Source organism: Cupressus sempervirens, chromosome 9 (genome assembly GCF_028749045.1).
Source record: "Cupressus sempervirens isolate cs-2001-9-10 chromosome 9, ASM2874904v1, whole genome shotgun sequence".
Lineage (NCBI taxonomy): Eukaryota > Viridiplantae > Streptophyta > Pinopsida > Cupressales > Cupressaceae > Cupressus > Cupressus sempervirens.
Genome location: NC_143126.1, coordinates 645,961,824 through 645,984,391, shown reverse-complemented (window position 1 = coordinate 645,984,391; position 22,568 = coordinate 645,961,824). Strand labels below are relative to the sequence as shown.

The window sequence follows — 22,568 nt, the reverse complement described above, 5'->3', positions numbered from 1 at the left end:
GTGAAATTACTTGTAATGCATTCTTTTAAGTGAGAGAGAACTTGAAGTGAAAGCCCTTGTTCCACCCTCTGACTTGGTTCATTGTGGTTGCTATTTTGCATATGTGGATTATGTCATGAAAGGTGATGATCTTTCATTGTGTGTGTCTATATATATATATATATATATATATATATATATTTGAATGGTTGCTATTGTAATGTGGTGATCTTAGGTTGCTGTCTCAGAGTGCCGTTAGTCATGATAATGAAATTATTATGATCAGATTACATTAACTTGCTGTACTGGAATATCGGAGATCATGATACTTGTCATGATAGAGTTCATGACATGTTGATTACTTTTTATTTGATTGTCTAAATTAAGTTGTTGTCTCGGAGTGCCAAAAATTAGATAACTCATATCCTACTAGGATATAACATATTCTTTTGGTAGGCATCAAGGGTGTGATGCCAGTGCACATACCAAAAGAATATAAGTATGATGAATATCATATGATTGATATTTCTTGTTGAAACATACTTCGAATTATACTGAAAGATAACATCTAAGTTGATGGATATATGTTGATATCCTTAAATATGCCATTCCAGGAATATCATACTGAGATGATATCTCTTCATATACTTGAGAGCATACTGTGTTCTATATTAGATAACACTCTACCCTAGTTAAGAGCGAGGGTTTGTTAAGTTTGTAGCTTCAGTCAGATTGATTCAATCATGAGATACATTGTTGATGGTAAATTATCATTTAGACAAATATTCTTGTTATATATATATATATATATATATATGGTTATTTATATTATTGTTAATACATTATTACTATCTAATAATGATTAATCATAGAGACATGTCTTTTCATGAGACATGTATCCTCTCATATTTATAAGTCTTCAAATCTGCATTTTGAACACACCAATTGCAATGCTAGTGTAATTACATTTGTAGAAAATGATCCTAGATAATTGAACAATAAGGACAACTTCACCATGTGGAAATGAGTAAGGGAGAACTATCACTTTATATTTTATGAGGATCACTGAGTTAAGAGATCAACTTTCAACAGTTGGAAATCAAATTGATAGCAAAGAGTTAACCCTAATAGCTCTAGGTGGCTTGACAACACCATGGGAATCATTTATTCAAGGAATAAGTGCATGGTCAAAACTCCCTAAATTTGATAGGTTGAAAACTTATTGCTTACAAGAAGAATCCTTAGTGATGACTAGAAGAAACAATCAAAATCCCATAGATGAGGATATTCATGTATTAAATACCAAGTCTCATAAGAGAGGAAAGACGAAGAATTTCAAATGGAAGAAAAATACATATGGAAATGGATCCTCCAAGAAGAGGAAGGACATCTCAAATGCAATCTTTTAGATATGTTCAATATGTACATTATGCAGTCAAGTGACTGATAGAACAAATAAGAAGCATCGTTTGCTTAAGCTGGAAAAGCTAATATAGAACTTGATTCTAAGAAATTTGTTTTCTACTCAGCCTTATCAAGGCAAGTGTCCAACAAACTTAACACATTACAGGATTCAGAGAATATGGTAGAAGAATATGACGAAGAAGTAACTATTGTGGACAATTCAAATTATCTAGTAAAGGGGATTGGAACTTGCACCATAAATATGAAGTCAGGAATCTCCCTTCAACTCATTGGAATATTATATGTACCTAGAATATGAAACCTATTCTCCATTTCTACTCTTGAACACAAAGGCTATAGCATTACCTTTATGGATGGAAAAGTTCTCGCATGGCCACAAAACCCCACTATAAAGAAAGCTCAAATTTTAGGAATAAGACATGGATGTTTTTACAAACTTTGCACTGATTCAAATCAAGTCCTAATTCATGAGACTTTTGACTCAAATGAAATTTGACATAAAATACTAGGACATCTTCATTTCTGTGCTCTACCCTCAGTTGAAAAAACAATAATTGAGTTGCTCAAACTAAATCTATCCCATGAAGGAGCATGCAAAGGATGTGCCCTAGGAAAGAACACAAGGGGGACTTTCCTAAATAGTGTTAGTAAAATAAAAAATGTATTAGAATTGGTTAATTTTGACGTATGTGGACCCATGTCTGTACCATCCTTGGGAGGATTCCAATATTATGTAATCTTTGTGGATGATTTTTCTAGAAAGACCTAGATATACTTTATTAATTCAAAAATTCCGAGGAAATGCCTAAAAGGTTCATAGAATTCAAATCTCTTATAGAAAACTTGTTCGGGAAGAAAATCAAAGTACCACAGACAGATAATGTGAAGGAACACACTTCAGAATTTTTAGAAGAATTTTGTGTAAATGTTGGGATTAAGAGGGAGTTTACTATATCTTACAACCGACAACAAAATGGAGTTGTTGAGAGAGAATAAAACTATTGTAGAAGTTGCTAGAACTATGCTTTGCAACCAAAATATAGAAAATTCATTTTGGGTCGAAGCCTCTAGGACAACTCTCTACATTCAAAATAGATGTCCACACTCTCATCTAGATAATAAAACTCATCAAGAAGCATTCATTAGTGTAAATCCTGACATAAGTCACCTAAGAACTTTTGGCTATCTTGTCTGCATTCATGTGCCTAAAGAAAAGAGGTCTAAGTTAGAACCACTGGCAAGAAAAGGATTATTGTGGGCTAAGGTGAAACATCAAAAGCCTACAAAATATATATACTTGGACATAAATTGATTGAACTTAGCATAGATGTCATCTTTGAGGAAGACAATTCTTTCAGGAGATCCTAAAGCTCTCATGAGATAAAAATTCAAGATCTTCATAAAGATATGGAGGAAGATCACATTGTTGAAGTTCAAAGGAGTCTCCTGAAGAAACCATAAATGAAAATCAGACTTTTCTAGTAGAAGAACCTAACAACAAAAATAGACCACTTTGGGCCAGAAAGATGATTAAGGAAGCAGAAAATTATGCATCACCCAAAGGAACTTTTAGAGAAGGTAAGAGACCCCATAAATTTTCTAGATATGTTTCCTTTATGAGTGAAATCATCAAATCAAAACCAATTTGTGCCACAAATGCCTCAAAACATCAAGTACGGAAAGATACCATGACTGAAGATTATCGGTCCATTGTAAAGAATAATGTATGGGACATAATTGCAAGACCAAAAGGAAAATCTGTTATATCATCAAAATTGCTCTTTAAAATTAAACATTTTGTAGGCGACAATATAGAGAAACACAAAGCTTGTTTTGTTGGAAGGGTTTTCTCAGAAAGAGAAGGCATTGATGATGAAGAGGTGTTTGCATTGATGGCTCGTTATACCTCAGTTAGAGTAGTAATTGTTATTGAAACATGTAAAGGTTGGACGATCAATCAAATGGATGTGAAGATTGCATTTCTAATCATGACTATTTAAGACGAATTCTGTTTCGAGCAACCTAAGGGCTTTGTAACACATAATATTGAATCACATGTATACAAATTAAAGAAAGCTTTATACAGACTTAAATATGCCCCCAAATGCTTGGTATAAAAGGATTGATCACCATCTTGTGGGATTAGGCTTTTGCAAGAATAATACAGATCATAGTTACGGGACTCGGACTCACCTCTGACTTGGACTCGGCGAGCAGACTCGACAAGGACTAGGAAAATCAAAAAGCCCATGAAATTCAAAGATTTTTAACGATTTTAAGATCGTTTTATGCATCTTTTAGTCAATTAACATCAAATACAAAATAATTGAGATAAATAGAAGCTACTTAATACACATACACAATTTTGCATAGATCACATAAGTATAAAAACAAATTTTTGAAGGAAAAAAATTGAATCACACAATATTTAAGGTTATAAACTATAAAGTATAAACTTAAAGTATTAAACATAGTGTCACTCCAGTGTCAAAGACTCAAATGTCTATAATATTCATGGATTACGAAATCCATGGTATCAAATTCAAAAGTTCAAAACATATATCAGAATAACAACTAGAAGACTAAGGCTCATAGTAGTCTATGTCCTCCTACAAGTGCGTCTAAGATAAGTCATGGAAGACTCTAGAGCCATCCTCTCTCCCTGTGTCTGAGGTTGAGCCTGAACCTCATCCTCATCCTCATCACCATCCTCATCTTCACCCACAGAATCCTTGTTATTAGATTGGGAGCCATCACTCCTAGCCTCAAGGTCCTGCACTTTGTCTCCTCATGCGCTAGCCTCCTCAATTGCCATCGCTATTGCCTCACTCTCCCGATCCACTTAATCTACCCACTCCACATCTTCATCATTGAAGACAAGATAAGCCATCTCTATGTTCCACTCTGTATGAGGATCAACATTCTCTAATACAATTGGTGATGTAACGGTTCCAATAATCTGCCTATGGCGATGGAGAAAGTTGTAGTGAACAAAGACAAGATCATTCAATTTTTTCACTGCCAACCTATTGCACTTCTTTGAGCATATGTGCTCAAATAGACTCCAATTACGTTCGCATCCTGATGCACTAGATGGTTGGCTCAAGATGCAAATTGCAATCCTCTGTAAATTTGACACCTTTGTGCCAAACATTTCCCACTATGCATCTGAAACAAGAAAATTTTGAATCATATCAACAACTTTGAATTTATTAAATTAAAATGGTAATAGAATTAGAAATTAGGATGTAGAATCAAAGATTATTACTAGGCATCAATTCTGTCCTATTTTTGTTGCACAACTCTCATGCAAATAAGTCCCCTTGAGCTTTTTTAAAGAATTCAATCTCACGGACCACAATTGTTCCAACTATTGAATCAGGTGAGATTCTCTCTACAACATCGTAGAGGCCGCTCCACACCTCATCATCAGCCTTGAAATGTGGGCTGAATTGGTATGCTGGATTAAGGAAGTAGGCCGTTGCATGTATAGGCCTATGAAGTAGATTGTGCCAACGTCTATCAATGACATCCCATATAGGCCCATACCTATCTCAATTCCTTGCAACAAAAAGAGCGAATGACCTCCTTCACCCTATCCATGCCCTCATAAATGTAGCCCATTGAGGGCTTCTCTCCATCAGCAGTTCCTAGAAGAACAAGAAGCGATTTTACAAACTTCAATTATTATGAAAGTTGGAAGAGAAATAATCAGCTTTAAGTTTTATCTTTAAAAAATGAACAATAATTTATAACATAATTTCATAAACAAAATAAAGTGGAAATGATGACAAAAAGGAAAATTACCATCACAATATCAGCAATCGGTGTCCAAAAAGAAGCCTCATAAAAAACATGATCTGTTGCATCAATCCCTGCAGTGGTCTTTGCATATGATGATGCAATCGACTCCTTACTAACAAACATGCGTCTCAAACCTCCCTTTGAATCAAGCAAAAATTTCAATGTGAGAAAATTGGTTGCAAATCTAATGACCCTTGAACGAGACTACTCATTTTGCCCATCATGTTTCCTCATGAGGTTGAGGACCCATCCATGATTGTATATGAATTTGCATACACTCCTTCTTTGCTTTATAATTGTTTTTATCCAAGGGAGTTTACCAAAATCCTCTAACATGAGGTCAATGCAGTGAGTAGCACAAGGGGTCCAAAATATGTGAGGGTGTCTCTCCATAAAAAGCTTTCTTGCAGCAGCATAATTTGCTGCATTATCTATAACTATCTGCACCACATTTTCCTCACCCACGTCTTTTATCACTTCATCCATTACCTCACAAAGATATTCAACATTTTTTGTTTTTCCTGAGGCATCAGTTGATTTAAAAAAAAATCGTGGCATCGTAGAAAAAGAAACAAATTAGTATAATGATTAATGATGAATCATAATTTATAAATTTATAATTTATAAACTTAATCACTTAAGTACAAGTTCTGCTAATAAATTTTTAATGTCTAAGACTCTAAGTACAATTACAGTTTACCTGATTAGGAGACAAGAAAGTTGAGGAGTGTTCTACTCCTATCAGTCCAACCATCAATCATGATAGTGCAACCTTTCGTTTTCCACACCTCACGCTGTTTTTTGATTGCAACTTCTACATCAGCCACCCTTTGGTTCAAAATAGGGCCTCCTAGCTCTTCAGCTCTAGGGGCTTTGAACGCCGGAGCACAAACAACAACAATATCGATTCCAATTTGCCAATAAGGGGACCTAAAACAAATTAAATAAAATTTAAAGTTAAACAAATTAGTATATTATAAATAAGTTTAAAAACAAAATACAAATTAAAATAAACAAAATAAGCATATTATTGTCTCTTGAAAGTTAAAAGTTGAAATTTGAAACTTTGAAAGCAAGAGAAGACATAAATTTAAATTTAAATAAATAAGTACCTTGCTGCATTGAATGAAATGTTGTTGTAGATGAAAAAGTCTCCAAGTGCCAATTTTGCATAATCATATTTCGCCTTGTTCTAACCTATGATCTCAACCTACGGCTGTACGTGGAGCAAACATGGAATCAAGTGTCGATCTTTGCTTACAAATGCGAGGCCCAATGGTCACACTCGTAGAAGCAGTGGTATCCATAGGTGGAGTATGGGATAATGGAGAGCAAAAACTAGAAGATCCCTGTTGGGCTGGTTGTGCCATTTCTTCTTGTTGCTTCTTTTTCAATTCTTTTTCCTCCATTTTTTCCTCTAGAAGAGTTTGCATTTCTTGCATAGCATCTTGGGGTACATCTTTACATTTTTTAGCATCATGTCTAGGTATATTTGCTAGGTGATACTTCAATCTATTTATTCCTCGCCCGTTATATACTACACTGCAATGCCAACATGTAAAAACTCCCTTTTTGTGCCCCAAGATGTGGCATGTTTCCAAGTCCTATCCCTTGCTATTGCACTTGGGTTTGCATTAGGGTTAAATGGAGGCCTAGTTCTACTTCCCTCACACTGAGACATTATGTCAAATTTCAGTGTGTTTGCTGCTAGCTTGTTGCAATATGAATATATTATAAATAGAAAAAAGTTAGCATCAAATTAGGTTTTTAAACTTTAGGGCATTCTTACTTTGTTATCAACATAAATTAGAATAAATTTAGATTCTAAATAGTAGATAGTAGTAGTATAGACCAAACAAATGTAAACAAAAAGAGAAGTAAAATATATGAATGTTAAAGTTTAAAACATATTACAAAACAACACAAAGAAATGCAATTTGTAGCTTACCTCTTCAAATTTGCACAAAGTCAAACAATGGAAATGCAAGTTTGTAAAAGCTTCCTCCAAATGCTCCCTTATGCTCCTCTCAATGCTTTAGTGCAAGCTACAAGGTTGCTCAAACCATCAACAATCGATATGGGAGAGCCAATTGGTTTGATGATTTCTGTCTCAAAACCTCAATATTCTTCTCTAACTCTTTCCTCTCTCTTGTGAGCATAAGAAAATGGTGGAATGACCTTTTTAGGTGAATTAGATGTTATAACAACCAAAAAAGGCAACATAAAATAATGATTTTAATTTTTTTTTTTAACTTTTTATGTGTTGGCTGTCGGTGAGAGCCCTGGGCTCGAGTCTCGTGAGTCCTTGGACTCGGTGAGTCCAAGTGGACTCTGCCAGGACTCGGCCGAGTTTGATTCCAGAGGCAGATTGCCTTGGAAATGGCAACTCTAGCTCGGACTCGCAAAGTCCTGGTCAGACTCGTCGAGTCCCACTACATTGATATAGATCCAAACCTCTATTTTAAGGTAATTAGTGGTGATATGTTAATACTTATTTTATATGTTGATGACCTTCTAATCACAAGATTAGATCACCCAAACCCTCAATGTAAGGACCTAGCCTAAAAGTTTGACATGAAGGACTTGGGCATTTTACATTATTTCCTTGGATTGGAAGTCTGGTAGAAAATAGATGCAATCATCCTTAATTAAGAAAAGTATACCATTGACATTCGAAAAAGGTTTGAAGTGTTAGAGAGTAGACCCATGTCTACACCCCATGGAAATCAACTTGCACAAATTGAAGGAAGGAACAACATAATGAAAATTTGCAGATCCTACTCTCTATAGATAGATAATTGGATCATTGATTTATTTGGTCAACACAAGACCGGATATATGTCATGTAGTAAATGCTATAAGCCAATTTATGTGTGAACCAAAGGAGAGACATCTTGTTGTTGTAAAGCATATTCTGAGATACCTTCAAGGTACAATTGGATACGGTCTTAAATACAAAAATGTAGAACTAGATCTGCATGGATACTTGATTCAGATAGGGCTGGAAGCATAACTGATGGAAAAAGCACATCAAGATGTTGCTTTAGTTTAGGTTAAGCATTTGTCTCATGGACTTGTAGAAAACAGTCATTAATGGCACAGAGCTCTGTAGAAGCCGAATACAGTGCAGCCTCTATGGGAGCAAGAAGCAGTATGGCTACTGAAATTAGTTGTGTGATTATTTGGCGAGCCCCTGAAACCTACAATTATCCATTGCGATAATCAGAGTTGTATCAAACTTTCAGTGAATCAAGTGTTCCAGGATCGATCAAAACACATAGAGATTCCTTATCACTATGTGAGATACATGGTAGAAAGAAATGTGATTCAATTGGAGTATATTAGGACAAGTGATCAGACAAAAAACATTCTCACCAAGCCTCTATCCAGGGTAAAAGTTGAACAGTTTTTAAATAAACTTTGTATGGTTGAAAATGTAAGTCAAATTTGAGAATGTAAGTCAAATTTGAGATTAAGTTTCAAAATTATTATTTATTTGTACTAATATATAAAAGATGTTTAACGTGTAAACTCTATCCTTGTCATATGTGTGACTCCATGACTTTATGGGCCCCTTGTGGACATTATTGAAAGGTAATGATTTTTCAAATAATGAACACTTGTATTTAACATTGTAAGGTGATGATTATCTATTTGTACTAATAAATAAAAGATGTTTAATGTGTAAACTCTATCCTTCTCATATGTGTGACTCCATGACTTTATGGGCTCCTTGTGGACATTATTGAAAGGTGACAATCTCTCAAATAATGAACACTTGTATTTGACATTTTAAAGTGATGACTTTACAATGATTTGTTTTACTACCATGATGGATATTATGTGATTTGATATCCGTCCACATGTCATGATAGTTAATATCTCCTAGATATTTTGATAGATATCATGAGACTTGATATTAATTGGAGGTCACTATGGTCCTTAAGAGATAATCATTCTGGATTATATCCATGGACATACAATGATTTATTATGTTAGACATCATGAGACTTGATGTCAGTGGCCATGCCATAATATGCATGTTTGTGTTATGAAGAATGTCATGTGACTTGATGTTCTTTGAACATATCATATATTTTGATATCACGAAGTAAGGTCATATTGTTGTGATCTATACTTGGATAGATTTTATCTTCCCTAGCTCAGAGGCAGTGTTAAAATAAGTAGCTTCAGTCAGATAAACAATGGATGATATAGCCAATACAATGACACATAGATTATATGTATGCATATGCATGAATATACATTGTGTATATTAATGCACATACATACATATCAAATACCAAATCATTTTATTGATTGCAATAATCATCCACAATATTTTGATCACAATTTCCAAAGTTTGAGATATCGATCTACCTTTTTGATCGATCTACATTGCCATTTATGTGAGCATCAATATATGTCAAAATGCTTTAATTAACACGTTAGACCCGAGTCTGATTATATATCCAAATCACTGTTTCTAATCTGCATGAAGTGTCGATTTTTAATATGCATGAACAGACATGTCTCCAGCCACGTGGAGACATGTCTATTCATTGGCATGCCAGTTGTAAATGAAGGTATATATATACTGTGTCCAATTGGGCCTAGATGACAAACACGTACAACTAAAGTGAAGAGCCATTTTTAGAGCCCGATCTCTATATTCATATTCAGCATTTTAAGATACAATATTCAGAATTGTTTTTCTTGTTTCAGACTCCTTCAATATTGTGAAACATTTACTCATATTCACTCTGGTTATAGTCTGCAAATGAAACAATGAGTCAGTCAGTTTATTGTTCAAGAAAATTAGAAGATTCTCATGTTCCAGTGTGAAAAAAATCTATTCATACTTAACAATGTAAACAACAAAAACATCATTATCTTGTAATTATAGCATCGCTATATTCATTTGAAGGATCATCTTATAACAAACAAACAAATTGATCCTTGGAACAAGTTGATTGCCCTCGTCATGTCTTCTTTTCAATTGGGTCCTCTATTTGCAAATCTATGGTCATTTAGAGAGACAAATAATATACTTCTCAGACATAATTTTATCAGAGAGGAATAACATAGTAAAAGCAATTGTTGAGAAGAGGTATGCCAATTCTTTGGAATAGATCTCATGATTCTCATGATTACGATGTAGTTCTTATTGAATCAAAAGATTAAGGTTTGGAATACACAATTGGCTAAGGAAAAGATTCATCAAGAAACATAGATTTTGTTAGTTTGAGTTTTACATACTTCTATTGATGACTCAAGCAATAGATAGCTTAGAAAACAACTGTGGACCAGATGAAGAACAAAGACATTTTTATGATGGCTGCATTATAGAGTAAACATCGGAATATGAATGACGAAGGTGACAATATAGATGGCAGTGCTTGCACATGAAAGGTATACTTTCCATCAGTAGGGTGTTGTTTCCAAACACTACCTACAAGAAAATGTTACAATTGATCAACCAGAGAGTTTTCAAATCAATTTTAACACAAATAAGAAAAAATAATTATTAGTATTAACATACACAAGAGCGTCATTTGATGAAAATTTCCACTAGATTTTGAATGTTAGAGTTCAAATAGAAACGGGACTTCCAATTTTGTAATTGGGTTTGTCCTAGGTGATATTGAGCACCTTGGAGTATATCTTGGCCAGATCCACAGGCAGATTGAACTAGGATCAGTACCAAGTCCAAACTGGACTGGTACCAGGCATTGCACATGGTGAATCCCGCAACTTAGTTTATTATTAATATTCTACCCCTAGAAATGTTATAGGAGGAGAATGAGAGTTCATTTGACAGCTTAGGTATGAAATCATAGTTTCTTGTGTTGAGAGAAACTATGTTCTTTGGATTTTTGAAGGATGAAAACACTATCAAAATAGCTGGTTTTTGGGACATCTTGCATGACTATACCAATTTTTCATTTTGGAGTTTTCTCTTTTTGTTGGGTAACACCTTACTTGTGATCACTTGCCCATCATATGCGTGCTGGAATATTTTCATTTGATGATGTGGTAATTGTTTAGTAATGCATATGTGGCTGAACGTCATTTGTTTGAGTGCACATGTTGTCTAGGCTACTTGCTTGTTTCATCCTCTGAGACAATTAATCAAATTTTATGGCTATTGGCGAGTACGTTCTTTGTTTGATCTGTAATGTTTTGGATATGTTAGCACTGTTGATGCTTTTGTGCCGGTCAAAGTTTTGATAGTTTTTCTTTGTAATCAAGGGATCATGCTTGTAGAAGAGATTAGAGGGTCTAACCACAAAAGATTCTATTCAATGCATAAATTCCTATCTCATTCAAGAAAGAAAGGCCAAGCATGATATAAGCATCATAAAATAATCAAGTAAATAAATACAAATATCACCCAAATTCCTTGCTTGTTTCTCTCTTCTTTGTGTAGGCTCTCAGATTTGCTCCTTGATAATGATAGCACAAAGCTTTGAGCATTGTGGTTAGAAAACAATAAAAAAACACCTTCATTTTGTAGATTTATGGACTTCAATAGACTATTCAGTTTAAGGGGTGCTGACTAATAATATATGGCTAAGATTGATTGAGGTAAGACTAATTGGACAAATTAGCGAGACTATTTGATACTTGACTGACAACATGACTAAAGATTGAATATGCAACTAATTGCATGATTGATAAGTGATTGCTTAAATTAGCAGTCTGACTTGATTGAGGAGATGAATTGAAGAATACAGTTATGTAATATCCCTCCAGATTGTCTTTATAAAGACAATTAATAAATATATCACACATTATTAATAAATTATTTTATATTAGTCCACAAAGCTACAATTAATATAAAATAATTAAAGTAAATATTTCAGTAAGCAATTGTTATTTTTTAGTATGTTTGGCAGTTTGCTGGTGTGAACGGTTCATGGGAATATCAACCAAATTTCTGAAGTTTAAGTAAGGGAGGGGTTGGGGGAGGAATAGGAGGAAAGAACAATTATATTGAAGATAATTTCCTTTCGTCAGAACGGGGAGACTCTGACCAAGGAGTATGACGTGTATGTGTACATGAGTTGCGATTGGTTGGAAATTAATCACGCCAAACCAAGGAGGATCGGCACAGTCGGATTAGCCGATTGGTCATTCACGGCAATATTCATCACACGCTTCAAGTAATCCTGTAAGGATTAAACGCAGGGGATTGCCGCGTGTAAGCAGTTTGCACATAGAAGTTTGTCTGCTCTTCATCGATTGGGAAGATATAACAGGTGCTCAGAATAACTCTGTTTTTGTTGTGTAAAGATGGAAGAATATTAAACATTATGGTTCAAAATATTGTTGAAATTGTTTTAGTTGATGAACTTTTTCAGATTGTTTAATTATCAGAATATCAACTATAGTCTCTCAGAATATTATTCTAGTTAATGAATCAGTTCAGGTTGTTTAATTGTCAACTATGTTTCTATATCGCTTCATTAAGATTTGATTTCAAACAATAAATCAAAATCATACCGTCAGATTTAAGTATAAATACTCTTTTGGCATTCATACTGCCTGAAAAGATCAGAGAATTACCTGGGTTCGTACAAATTAGCATTATATAACTATTTAATTGTGCATGTTAAATTCGCTTAGATTTTTTTCCTGCTGGTATGAGTCTGCGAATCTAGACAAGGCTGAAACAAGAGCTTGTTTAGCTGTGCAAACTAGACCCCAGGGCAAATTTTCTTTTGTAGCTGATTATCCACTTCTTTTGAGTTCATCATTCCTTCTGCAACGTGAAGGACCGAGCAGACGAGCCAGACATTGTTGACTTGTAAAGTGATAGGTGGGCGTTTGGGCAAGGTGAATTGATTGCCGCTTCATCCTACGTAGCAATGGCTCGTTTTTAGTTTATGGTTTCTTTAAAGTTTTTCCCTTTAGAATTTTTATCACGATGAATGTGGTTTTATAAAGTTCTAAAGATTGCTTTTTATTTTATTTTATTTTTGGTAATAGAGTTTTTTAAAAATTAAATATCATTGAACTTTATTGATTTTTATGAAAACATAGCATTTAAACTTTAATAGATTTATCATTAATACTTTTTATTGCTTTTCAATATTATTCAAGATGTAATATTTTGATATAGTTAATTTAGATATTAAATTAATAATATATAAAAGTTAACAAATATAAAATTTTAATTATTTTTTTAACTTATAAACTTATATTTATATTTATAATCTTTTTGATAAATAAGAGGGGGAAGCTTAGATTTATTATTATTTGTTGAATTTTATTATTGTTATGTGTTAAGCTCTAACAGACTCAAATTCAAGACCTTCTAAATAAGAGGCTCACAATTTACAATTGTGTTGTACGCTCTTCCAATAATATTTTAAATTTTTTTATTGTTTAATTAAATTTAATAAAATATTATGATAATATTTATAAATTATATGTTTCTTTAATTTAAGTGACTTCTTATGGTTTATGTTTTATAAATGTTAAGCTGTTTTGATATTTTTATAAATATATTTCTTATATTTTTAATATATTAAATTTATATTAGCCGAATTTAATGTCAAATTCTTTGAAATTTTCACCCTTGTGGAACTTAATTCTCAATGTCCGTACTCATGTTTGGAAAACATGATTATGCCCAAAGCTAGGAATTGTGGATGGTTGGTCCATTGAAAAGGAGTTTTAACAAGTGGCAGATTAGTGAAATTACAAATTGTAGAACCTTTTAAATGTGGTCTTTGTAAAGAAGAATATGAAAATGTTGATCATCGATTCATTCAGAATCCCCTTTCTCAACATTGTAGAAACTCATGGTGTCTAAATTGCAGTTTTCAACTCCATTGCCAAACTCAATATGGGAGCTATTTGAATCTTGGCCTATCTTACTTAAATCTTCCTTCTTTTCACACATTTGGCACATAATTCCAGCTATTGTAATTTGGTCCATCTAGTGGGAGTGAAACAAACAAGTCTCTATGAAAGCATCTTCATCAATCAAAAAGGTCAAGAAGTGAGTGCAAATGCAGTTTCAGAGATAGCTAATGTGAATTTTCAGAATCGTAAGAATTGTAGCTCTCTCTTTATTGCGAGGGATGATGCCATTATGAAGAAGTTGAAAATTCTGTCTTTCATTTAAAGGTAGTATGTTTTAAGGCAAAGGTGGATAGAAGCAAGATCAAATAGCAATTTTTGCTTCCAGATTTCTTCAAAATAGACTTTGATGGGACCTCATAAGGGAATCTAGGAGAGTTTGGTATTGGGATTTGTGTTTGGAATCATTTAGGAGAATTAAAGGTAGCTAAATCAATTAGACTTCTCCCAAGTACAAATAACATTGAAGAATCAACGACTCTCCTACATGGTTCACTGCTTGTAAAAAAAATGGATTTCTTAAGGTACACACAAAGGGTGATTCATTATTTGTTATTAATTCTTGGAAAGTAAGAATTTGCCAGAATTGACATGTAATATATATGTTGCAAAAGGTGTGGGGATTACCAAACTCAATTGAGTCATGTCAATTAACACATCCATACAGGGAAGGAAATTTGTTAGCATATCTACTTGCTAACATGGGATGTCAAAAGCAAAATTTAAATTTATGAATGGAGATAGTAGTATTGATAATCTCCTTGACCTGGCAAAAAGAGCGATGCAAGAAAAATCATGATTATTTAAAACAAAAAGGCTCAAATGGCATATCTAAAGTTTACTTGTATGGGAGCATCACTTGCCTTTCAATCATTATTTTTCATGACAAGATAATCTCCATCAATACTGTGCCAGGATGACACAATCACAAGAATAAGTTTTCACTTGCATTTTCATCAGCCAAATATTTGAAGGCATTTGTGCCTCGTGTAACCATTAACTATTTTAGGAGTTTCAAGAAAGTGGTGCATTGATTTTCATTTAGTGCATGCAAAGGAAGTTTTTTGTCCTGCTCAAGCAAGCATTGGATTGTGTTTTAAATTTTTAATGCTAATGTTGCTTTTCATTTAATGCAGGCTGTATTTTCATAATATTTTACTTTTGTTAAAGACAACTGGAAGAGCATGGTGTGATTGACGATTAACAAACCAAAAGATAGAATGGCATTTGGTTCCTTCAGCCAAGCGTGCAAAAGCTCAATTTATTGTAGCAAGGCTTTATTTGCAAGTTCGTGGATTGTTTACTAGTACATTAGAAGGAAATATAATTAGTTGAAATGCAACAACATTCCTCGTTTGAAGAAGGGAAAATTTGTAGCTGTCATTTGTGTAGGACTTGCAAAAGGGTACCTGTCAAGGAATTATAGAGTCTGGACTCTAGTTTTTGATTGGGAGTTAGCATTTATTAAGCAATTTATTGATAAGGATCTCGAACAAGTCTTCAAGGTCCATTGCTATTAGTATAAAAAAAGCATCAAATGAGTAATTGGGGATGAAACTCTTTTTCTCAAGCAAGGCGAGTAATATTCCCTTCACAATTAGTCTCCATTTTGTTGTCCAATACTTTTGATATGTTGCAATCTTTCTCGGTGCTTCAATCAATAACAAATAAGGCTATTAGAGAGGTTTTTCTTCATGACAATAAACTTCTTCATGCAGTGTAATTATATGACCTATGGAAAGGGCAATGCCATATAGGTGGTCTTTTCCCACGACATTTCTATCAAATGGTCACACTTTTGTTTCAATTTATGATAGCATCAAGAACACAAATGAGATGTAGAGTTTAAGGTATCTTCAACATGCGCTTGATAGACACTATGCTATTTTGGGTGAAAACATGATTGAAAGAATGTAAGGAAGGTAAATGGCCTTCTGGTATTATTAGCCCACGATCATGTTAATTTAATATCAATTATAGATCCTCTTCAACAACAAAACCAACCTTAATGTCCTAGTTGGATAAGTCGTTGCTACAAAGCAAATTGGGGACAATATCAGTTCATTCCACAAACTGAATTCAACTTGAATTAGGGACCCTCAAGAACACCACTGTGAAAATGAGGTTCACCAAGATGAAATGGAAGAGTAAGGTGACTGGTTTCGCAATAGGATTAATTTTTTGATTTTGGTTTTATCAGGTTTATACTAGATGTCGAGTTATATTGTATTCGGTTCTTTATTTTGTGTTACTAAAGGCCAATGGCATATAATGCTATGTTATAACGTGGGGAAATGGCATACACTACCCAATTTTGAATCCTTGAATTTACACACACACCCACACACCCACACTCACACGCATGCACCCACACACACATGCACACATCAAGTTTATAGCCTTTTCACCAAAAAGGGAAGAATGTTAATTTGATTAGATAATAAAAAATCATTTAATTAGCTTCAGAGATAATGAACAAATTAAATAATAACATTATTTAATAAAAAAAAATATTAGACAAATTTACACGCAATATTATAGCCTTTTTGCCAAAAAAGGAAGAATGTTAATTTAATTAAATGATAAATAATCATTTAATTAACGTCAGAGATAATGAACAAATTAAATAATAACATTATTTAACAAAAAAATTATAAGAATATTAAGCAAATTTAGATAGATATTGAAGCAATATTAATAGAGGCCAAATATCAAATAATTGTTTCAAATCGTTCAATTATTGGAGTTCGGGGGGATGACAATTTTAAATTTACATTAGAAAAATGACACATTAATCAAATGATTATATCATTTAACTAATTAAGACAAATTATTATTAAGATCGCGCAATGGCGATGGGACAACTTTAGATGGCTACCCTTCCAATAGAAACAATCACTGTAGCTTCGCGGTTTTGTTGTGGAACGTTCGTAGTTGTGGAACTAATAAGGTATGATCAAGTTGTTGTAGTAAGTGAGGTCTTGGCTTGAGGGTCAATGTTCCTTGAGAGTATCATCATGTATTTGGACAATTTTATGTGATTGATTGTTTGTCGTTGTTATTTGGAAGTTTGAACCTTTTTTTTCCTCTTTGGGACGATATAGTTAGCATAATACGCCTTTGTTATGTTTTGTATCAGGCTATGTGTTTTTGGCTTGTCAGGTTTGAATGCTTTGTTGTTAGTTGTGGATTGATTAAGAACTGCTAGGTTATTTATATAGACTCTGCAATTAAGGAAAGGTAGTTCGGTAGTTGGTTGATTATTTTTGGTCTATTAATGTGAGATTTTCTTGTGAACAATGCTATATTTTGATTATTATATTTAGCATATATTCTTTACTAGTATTATTCGATTGAAGAGTAAACAATTTTGGAATCACCTAAACAAGTTCAAAGGTATTCGAAAAATTTAAAATTTCTGGTACTTGTAAATTGGTTTGCATTCATAACGATAAAATTTAACTGTAGTTAATTTTTTTTCTGTCCTTTTATTTTCTGAATTGGTGATTCAGCTAGTGTATTTCCGAGGTTCATTATATTATAAGGTTGATCATAGTGTTGTGTGTTTCTGTTTTTTTAAATACTTTGGTTCAAGAGTTGTTTTAATTGACTGTGTCAAATTATTAAATCTTACTAAAGTGAAATCTAGTATAATTGTTTAGTCATTTCTGTCTGGCTTATATTTATTCATCGAATGGCCCTTCTGGATCTGAATATCAGTCCCTGACTATATATCCATGAGATAACTTGAGACGTTGAAGCTAAACTTATTTGTAAAATTGGAGAAATGCATTTCATTTAGTTACATGGTATTGCTTGCTTGGGTATTTTTCTACATAACATTGTTAAAGTAACAAAAAGTGAAAAATCTAGTTCTTATATGCATATGAAAAGTTGCAGCAACTTGCCAGTAGTCGTGGAAATATCCTTTAAGAAATGATAATAGCTGTTTATTGGAAATATTAGTTTTGGTTTTTGTTGGAGTAGTTTTCATGTAGATGTTCATATATTTTAGTTTTGTATGAAACACTTTATATTTGGTTTAAACATTGCAGAATGTAGTAAATGTAGTTAGCATTAAAGGAAGCTAATGAGCTTAATACACTTTCGCCATGGTGTATATAGATTCTCTAATCTTTCGCTTGGTGATATTTTAGCTTAACAGTGTGCACATTTTCTCTGTCATTTTCTTATTTAAGTTCATGCTATGATTTTATTTGATGTCACACATTGCTAAAGTGGTGTGCACATTCTTCCAGTGATTCAGTGACAACAATCGCCCTAGCAGATTTTAGAGGTCAATTTGAGTTTTTGGTGAAAGAGATTCAGTTTCGCATTTATTGCCATAATATAAGGTTGGCTGTACTGGAGCACGATGCAAAGCTTTCTCGGTATGCTCTTTTCTTTTACTAACTCGTCCTAAAACATTTCTTTTGTCGAAAATGTAATTGGTGCTCAATGATATTGCAGTCTTTGATTAATAATTGCTAGAATTTTGTTATTATTATGTTGTCCTATCAAGTGTTGTGAGCTTAAAATCGAAAGGTTGGAAACGTATATTCACAAGTGCTAAATAGTCCCAATTAATATATTCTGCTTCGTATGAGTGGAAAAGTTTTAAGATGCTGTAATGAGGATCGAGTGCATTAATATTTTTTTTCGCTGCTGAAAAGTAAAGAGACAACATGCAGAATAAAGTTGTGATACATATTTGCACAATAAGTAATGTTCTTTTAATGACACTTATATACTACATATGCAGAAGTACAATAGGCATAGATATCGATTTATTGAACCATAAATGCTCTGAAACAACCTGCGTATGGTACCATAGGGCCTAGAGGGGAGTGTGGAGCAATGGAAGCTTCTCAAATAGAGGTAACATAGGGCCTAGACGGGAGTGAGAAGAATCAAGAAACTCTTCATCTGTAATTAAGTTTCCTATTGATGCAGTGAGGGTTTGGCAGATTCGCCGTCGGTTGCAGATGATTTCCAACTTGCTAACACTACCTTGGGTGAGGCTCATCCTGAGAACCAGCTCAGAGTTTCCATTGCTCCACAACTATGATAGCAACGACATTTTCTGGCATTATCACAACTTACAAGGCACGTAGTTAATACTAATTTTTAGTGTGGCATGCAATTCTTGGTCTTTACCTTCATTTGTTTTCCCTTTTGAGTGACTTCATTACCATTTGAGAAGTAAACAATCTTCCGCAGAGTCTGAGATAAAGGGGAGGCAGGGAGGTACGGTTGAGCTTCAGGAATAAACATTTCCCCAAATTTGGAGATGTGGGGATGGTGGCTATAAATTTATAATACAATTTACAATTTCATGCATTCATAATTTGTATTTCTAAATTCAGAAATAAATTATTTAAAATTTAATAAAGAAAGTAAATAATGTATAAAATTTGCAGACATCAGGTTAATATTAGTAGAAAAATCAAAACAAAATTTAACTGTGTGATTCTTTTATCTTGTACAAACTTGAGGTTCGTATGTTGGAAAATAATTTTCTTTTGTTTTTGGAATTGAGATTGAATGAAAAGAACAGTGTAAAGGTTACAGAAACAACCTAAGTTCAAGTTTGAGGTCGACAATGATGAAGCTTATATGAAGTTTGACAGGGTTGAAATAAATCAGCGTTAAAATCACCTTATCCAACAAATGAGCCAAGTAGTTTAACATTACAAAATAAATTTGAAATCATTACAAAGAGATATCACATTTATAAGATATAAACTAATAGAAACATGTGAAATCGTGATTACAAAGATGTTTTTTTGTCAAAATGATACAATCAACATATTAGACTTTAGTACTTCAAAACAACTCCAAATCATCAAGAGTGCGAAGATTTTTTTTCCTCAAAAAGTTACAATCAAAAGTCAAGACTATGAAACTTCGGGAAAGCTCCAAGTCATCAAGAGCACATGGCTGATTAGCTATAGAATCATCATCAATACCACTACTCAGTTCATCAACCATGAAGTTAGGCTTGTACATAGCTTCAGGTGCTATGTCTTTTGAAATTCCTTGTTGTGAAGATGTGGAGTCATTTACTAATATGTTCACAAACAATTTCAAATTGGTGCGAATGTAGACAAGCTCTCCCAACTTTCTAAACAGAAACTTGTTCCCCTTTTTAGAATGGATGTGGTCAAAGAAACTTCAACGTCTCTAACAATCTAATGAACTTGCTCCTTGACTCAATACTCGAGAGTGGCAAAGCACTGCAGTTTAGGAGTTTGTGCTCCATCGCTCGTCCACTATTTATAGCCAAGTACCTCAACTCATGTCAAATCATATTGTGTTTCTTCTAATCCAAACATCCCTTATGCTTTCTTGTATCTCCAACATTGGTCTCTAATTGGAGCTATAGTATTTCGATTTCGCTCAACCTTGCTGATGGCAGCCTTGTCATAATTTCACGATGAACTTCTCTATTAATAGGAAATAACTTAGGCTCCAAATAGCAAGCTGCTGCATGTAAAGGTGTATGCATCATTTTGGATTTGGAATCAACTGCCTCTGATATCTTCATGTACTTTGCTTCAACATTTTTTAGTGCTCTCTGAATGGATTCCTTACAATGGTACATGCTTTAATAAAGCATGCCAAGGCAAGGAGTGCCACCATCCGCTATATAGATAACTTCGATAATTGGCCCACATATATTCAAACCTTTGCTCCACATTCCCAAAAGTTTTTAAAAATAATTTCTCTATGTTCTTCCCCTCGATACTTGTAAAATGTGCTGAATTTTCGAACTCATTAAAACAAATCACAGATCTCAAAGATTCTTTCTCTTCAACCACTCTTTTCAAAGTGATGTAAAATGAAGCAAACCTTGTGTCACAGGGCCTCAACAACTCCCTAAATGCACGTTGCCTATAAAGACTCAATGCCAGATGATGATTTCTAACGAGATTTGTTGTTGCTCTCCCTCTATGAATTGCTTCATGTATCCATGGGAACATAGCCAAGTTATGAAGCAACAAATCTAGACAATGGGCTACACACGAGCTCCAATATATCTATGGGTACTTCTCTGCAATTAACTTCCTAGCTCCCACACAATTTGTTGCGTTATTAGTAACCACTTGAACCACATTTTTGTGTAATAATTGAGGAAAAATCGACTCCATAGCTCCCAAGCATCACTTGTGTGCAAATTTGTCACAGATGAAGAGAAGCAAAAAATCCATGGAGGCTAGAAGTTAATGATTAAGAAAAGACTAGTCATATTGATTGTGCAAAAAAGAATCAAATATAAAATTACACATTGTTATGAAATTACAATGAGACAATTCTTATAAAAAGGATACTAGAAACGTGAAAGAAGAAACACCTAAATAATTATAAGATGCCTAAGTTTAGCTTAAGTGCAAAATGTAATAACCTAATAATTAAATAAATAATTACTACCCACATCATGATAAATCTCACAACCCCACTTAAGATGAACTTAGGGAGAAGCTAAAAAACAACTAAGGAATAAAAATGCATGTAAATAAAATGTATGAAAGTAATAATGGGTCTTGACAACTAGGCTTGATGAGATACCCAAGTACAAAACAAGAAGACTAGAGAAGGGCTGAAGAAACCTGCGAACTAGAGAATATCCCAAAAAATAAGAACAAAGGAATGATCATGAAGAACACCACCACAACATGAAGAAGTCGTAGACACTGTCAAAGAGGAACTATTGATTTGAAGAACCTCCATTGACAAAACATGACTAGGTAGAGAAGATTACAATCTACATTAGTGCCTCAAATGAAACAACTAGAATCACAGTGCAAATAAAGGCAAACATGCAAACTCAAAGATTAAAATAATATAAAACAACAAAGGTTGAAGAGCTGATCAAGTGAATTAAGGAAGCATTAGAACCAATAGAAGAAACCCACCCATAATGTAGACAAGTGAAAGGTGACATGTACATCGAAAACGACAACCAATAAGAATTTCATGATGAAGAACCAGGAACATCAAAGGTGCAAAAGAAGTACATCATTGTCGTGGAAGGATCACTCTCTTCACACATACCATGAGGGTAATGTCGTGGAAGGAACATTCACTTAGCAAATATAGACGACAAATAAAGGTAATTATAAACCCTAGTGCCACTTTTTAACTTAGCCCATGTATAATAAGGCACAAGAAGTGCTAGATTCCAAGTATACATTGCATAGTGGCACTTTATCTCGATGTGTTTGCATAAACAAGATGCTTCCAAAAAGATGTCTACAATGATTATAAGATACAAAAGGTTGGAAATACAAAAATAATAGCCAAAGACGAGTCATCGTACTAAAAGAAAGAGATCTCCAAACCTGAAACATCCAAGATATTCATAGGAGTGAATGAAAATATAAAACCATGAATAAAATATACCTAGATCATAATCTAGAAAATGATCGATACCATTGCAAAGTACACAGAATCAACTATTCAATGATATAAAGTTTTTGAAAAACAGA

General features: G+C 33.6%; 1 protein-coding gene across 14 annotated transcripts in view; it reads left to right on the top strand.

Annotated features, from left to right (window-relative positions):
- LOC149540389 (uncharacterized) overlaps nucleotides 1-22,568 on the top strand; it is a 219,351-nt gene that overhangs the window by 175,434 nt on the left and 21,349 nt on the right. For 12 of the 14 annotated variants that reach the window (XM_089801485.1, XM_089801494.1, XM_089801491.1 and 9 more), the window contains one exon: nucleotides 18,339-18,470. In XM_089801485.1, coding sequence (XP_089657611.1) covers nucleotides 18,339-18,470 — 132 coding nt within the window. Of the gene's footprint in view, nucleotides 1-18,338; nucleotides 18,471-18,841; nucleotides 19,141-22,568 lie in introns of those variants that run through there. The other 2 variants (XM_089801495.1, XM_089801496.1) reach the window with 2 other exon arrangements.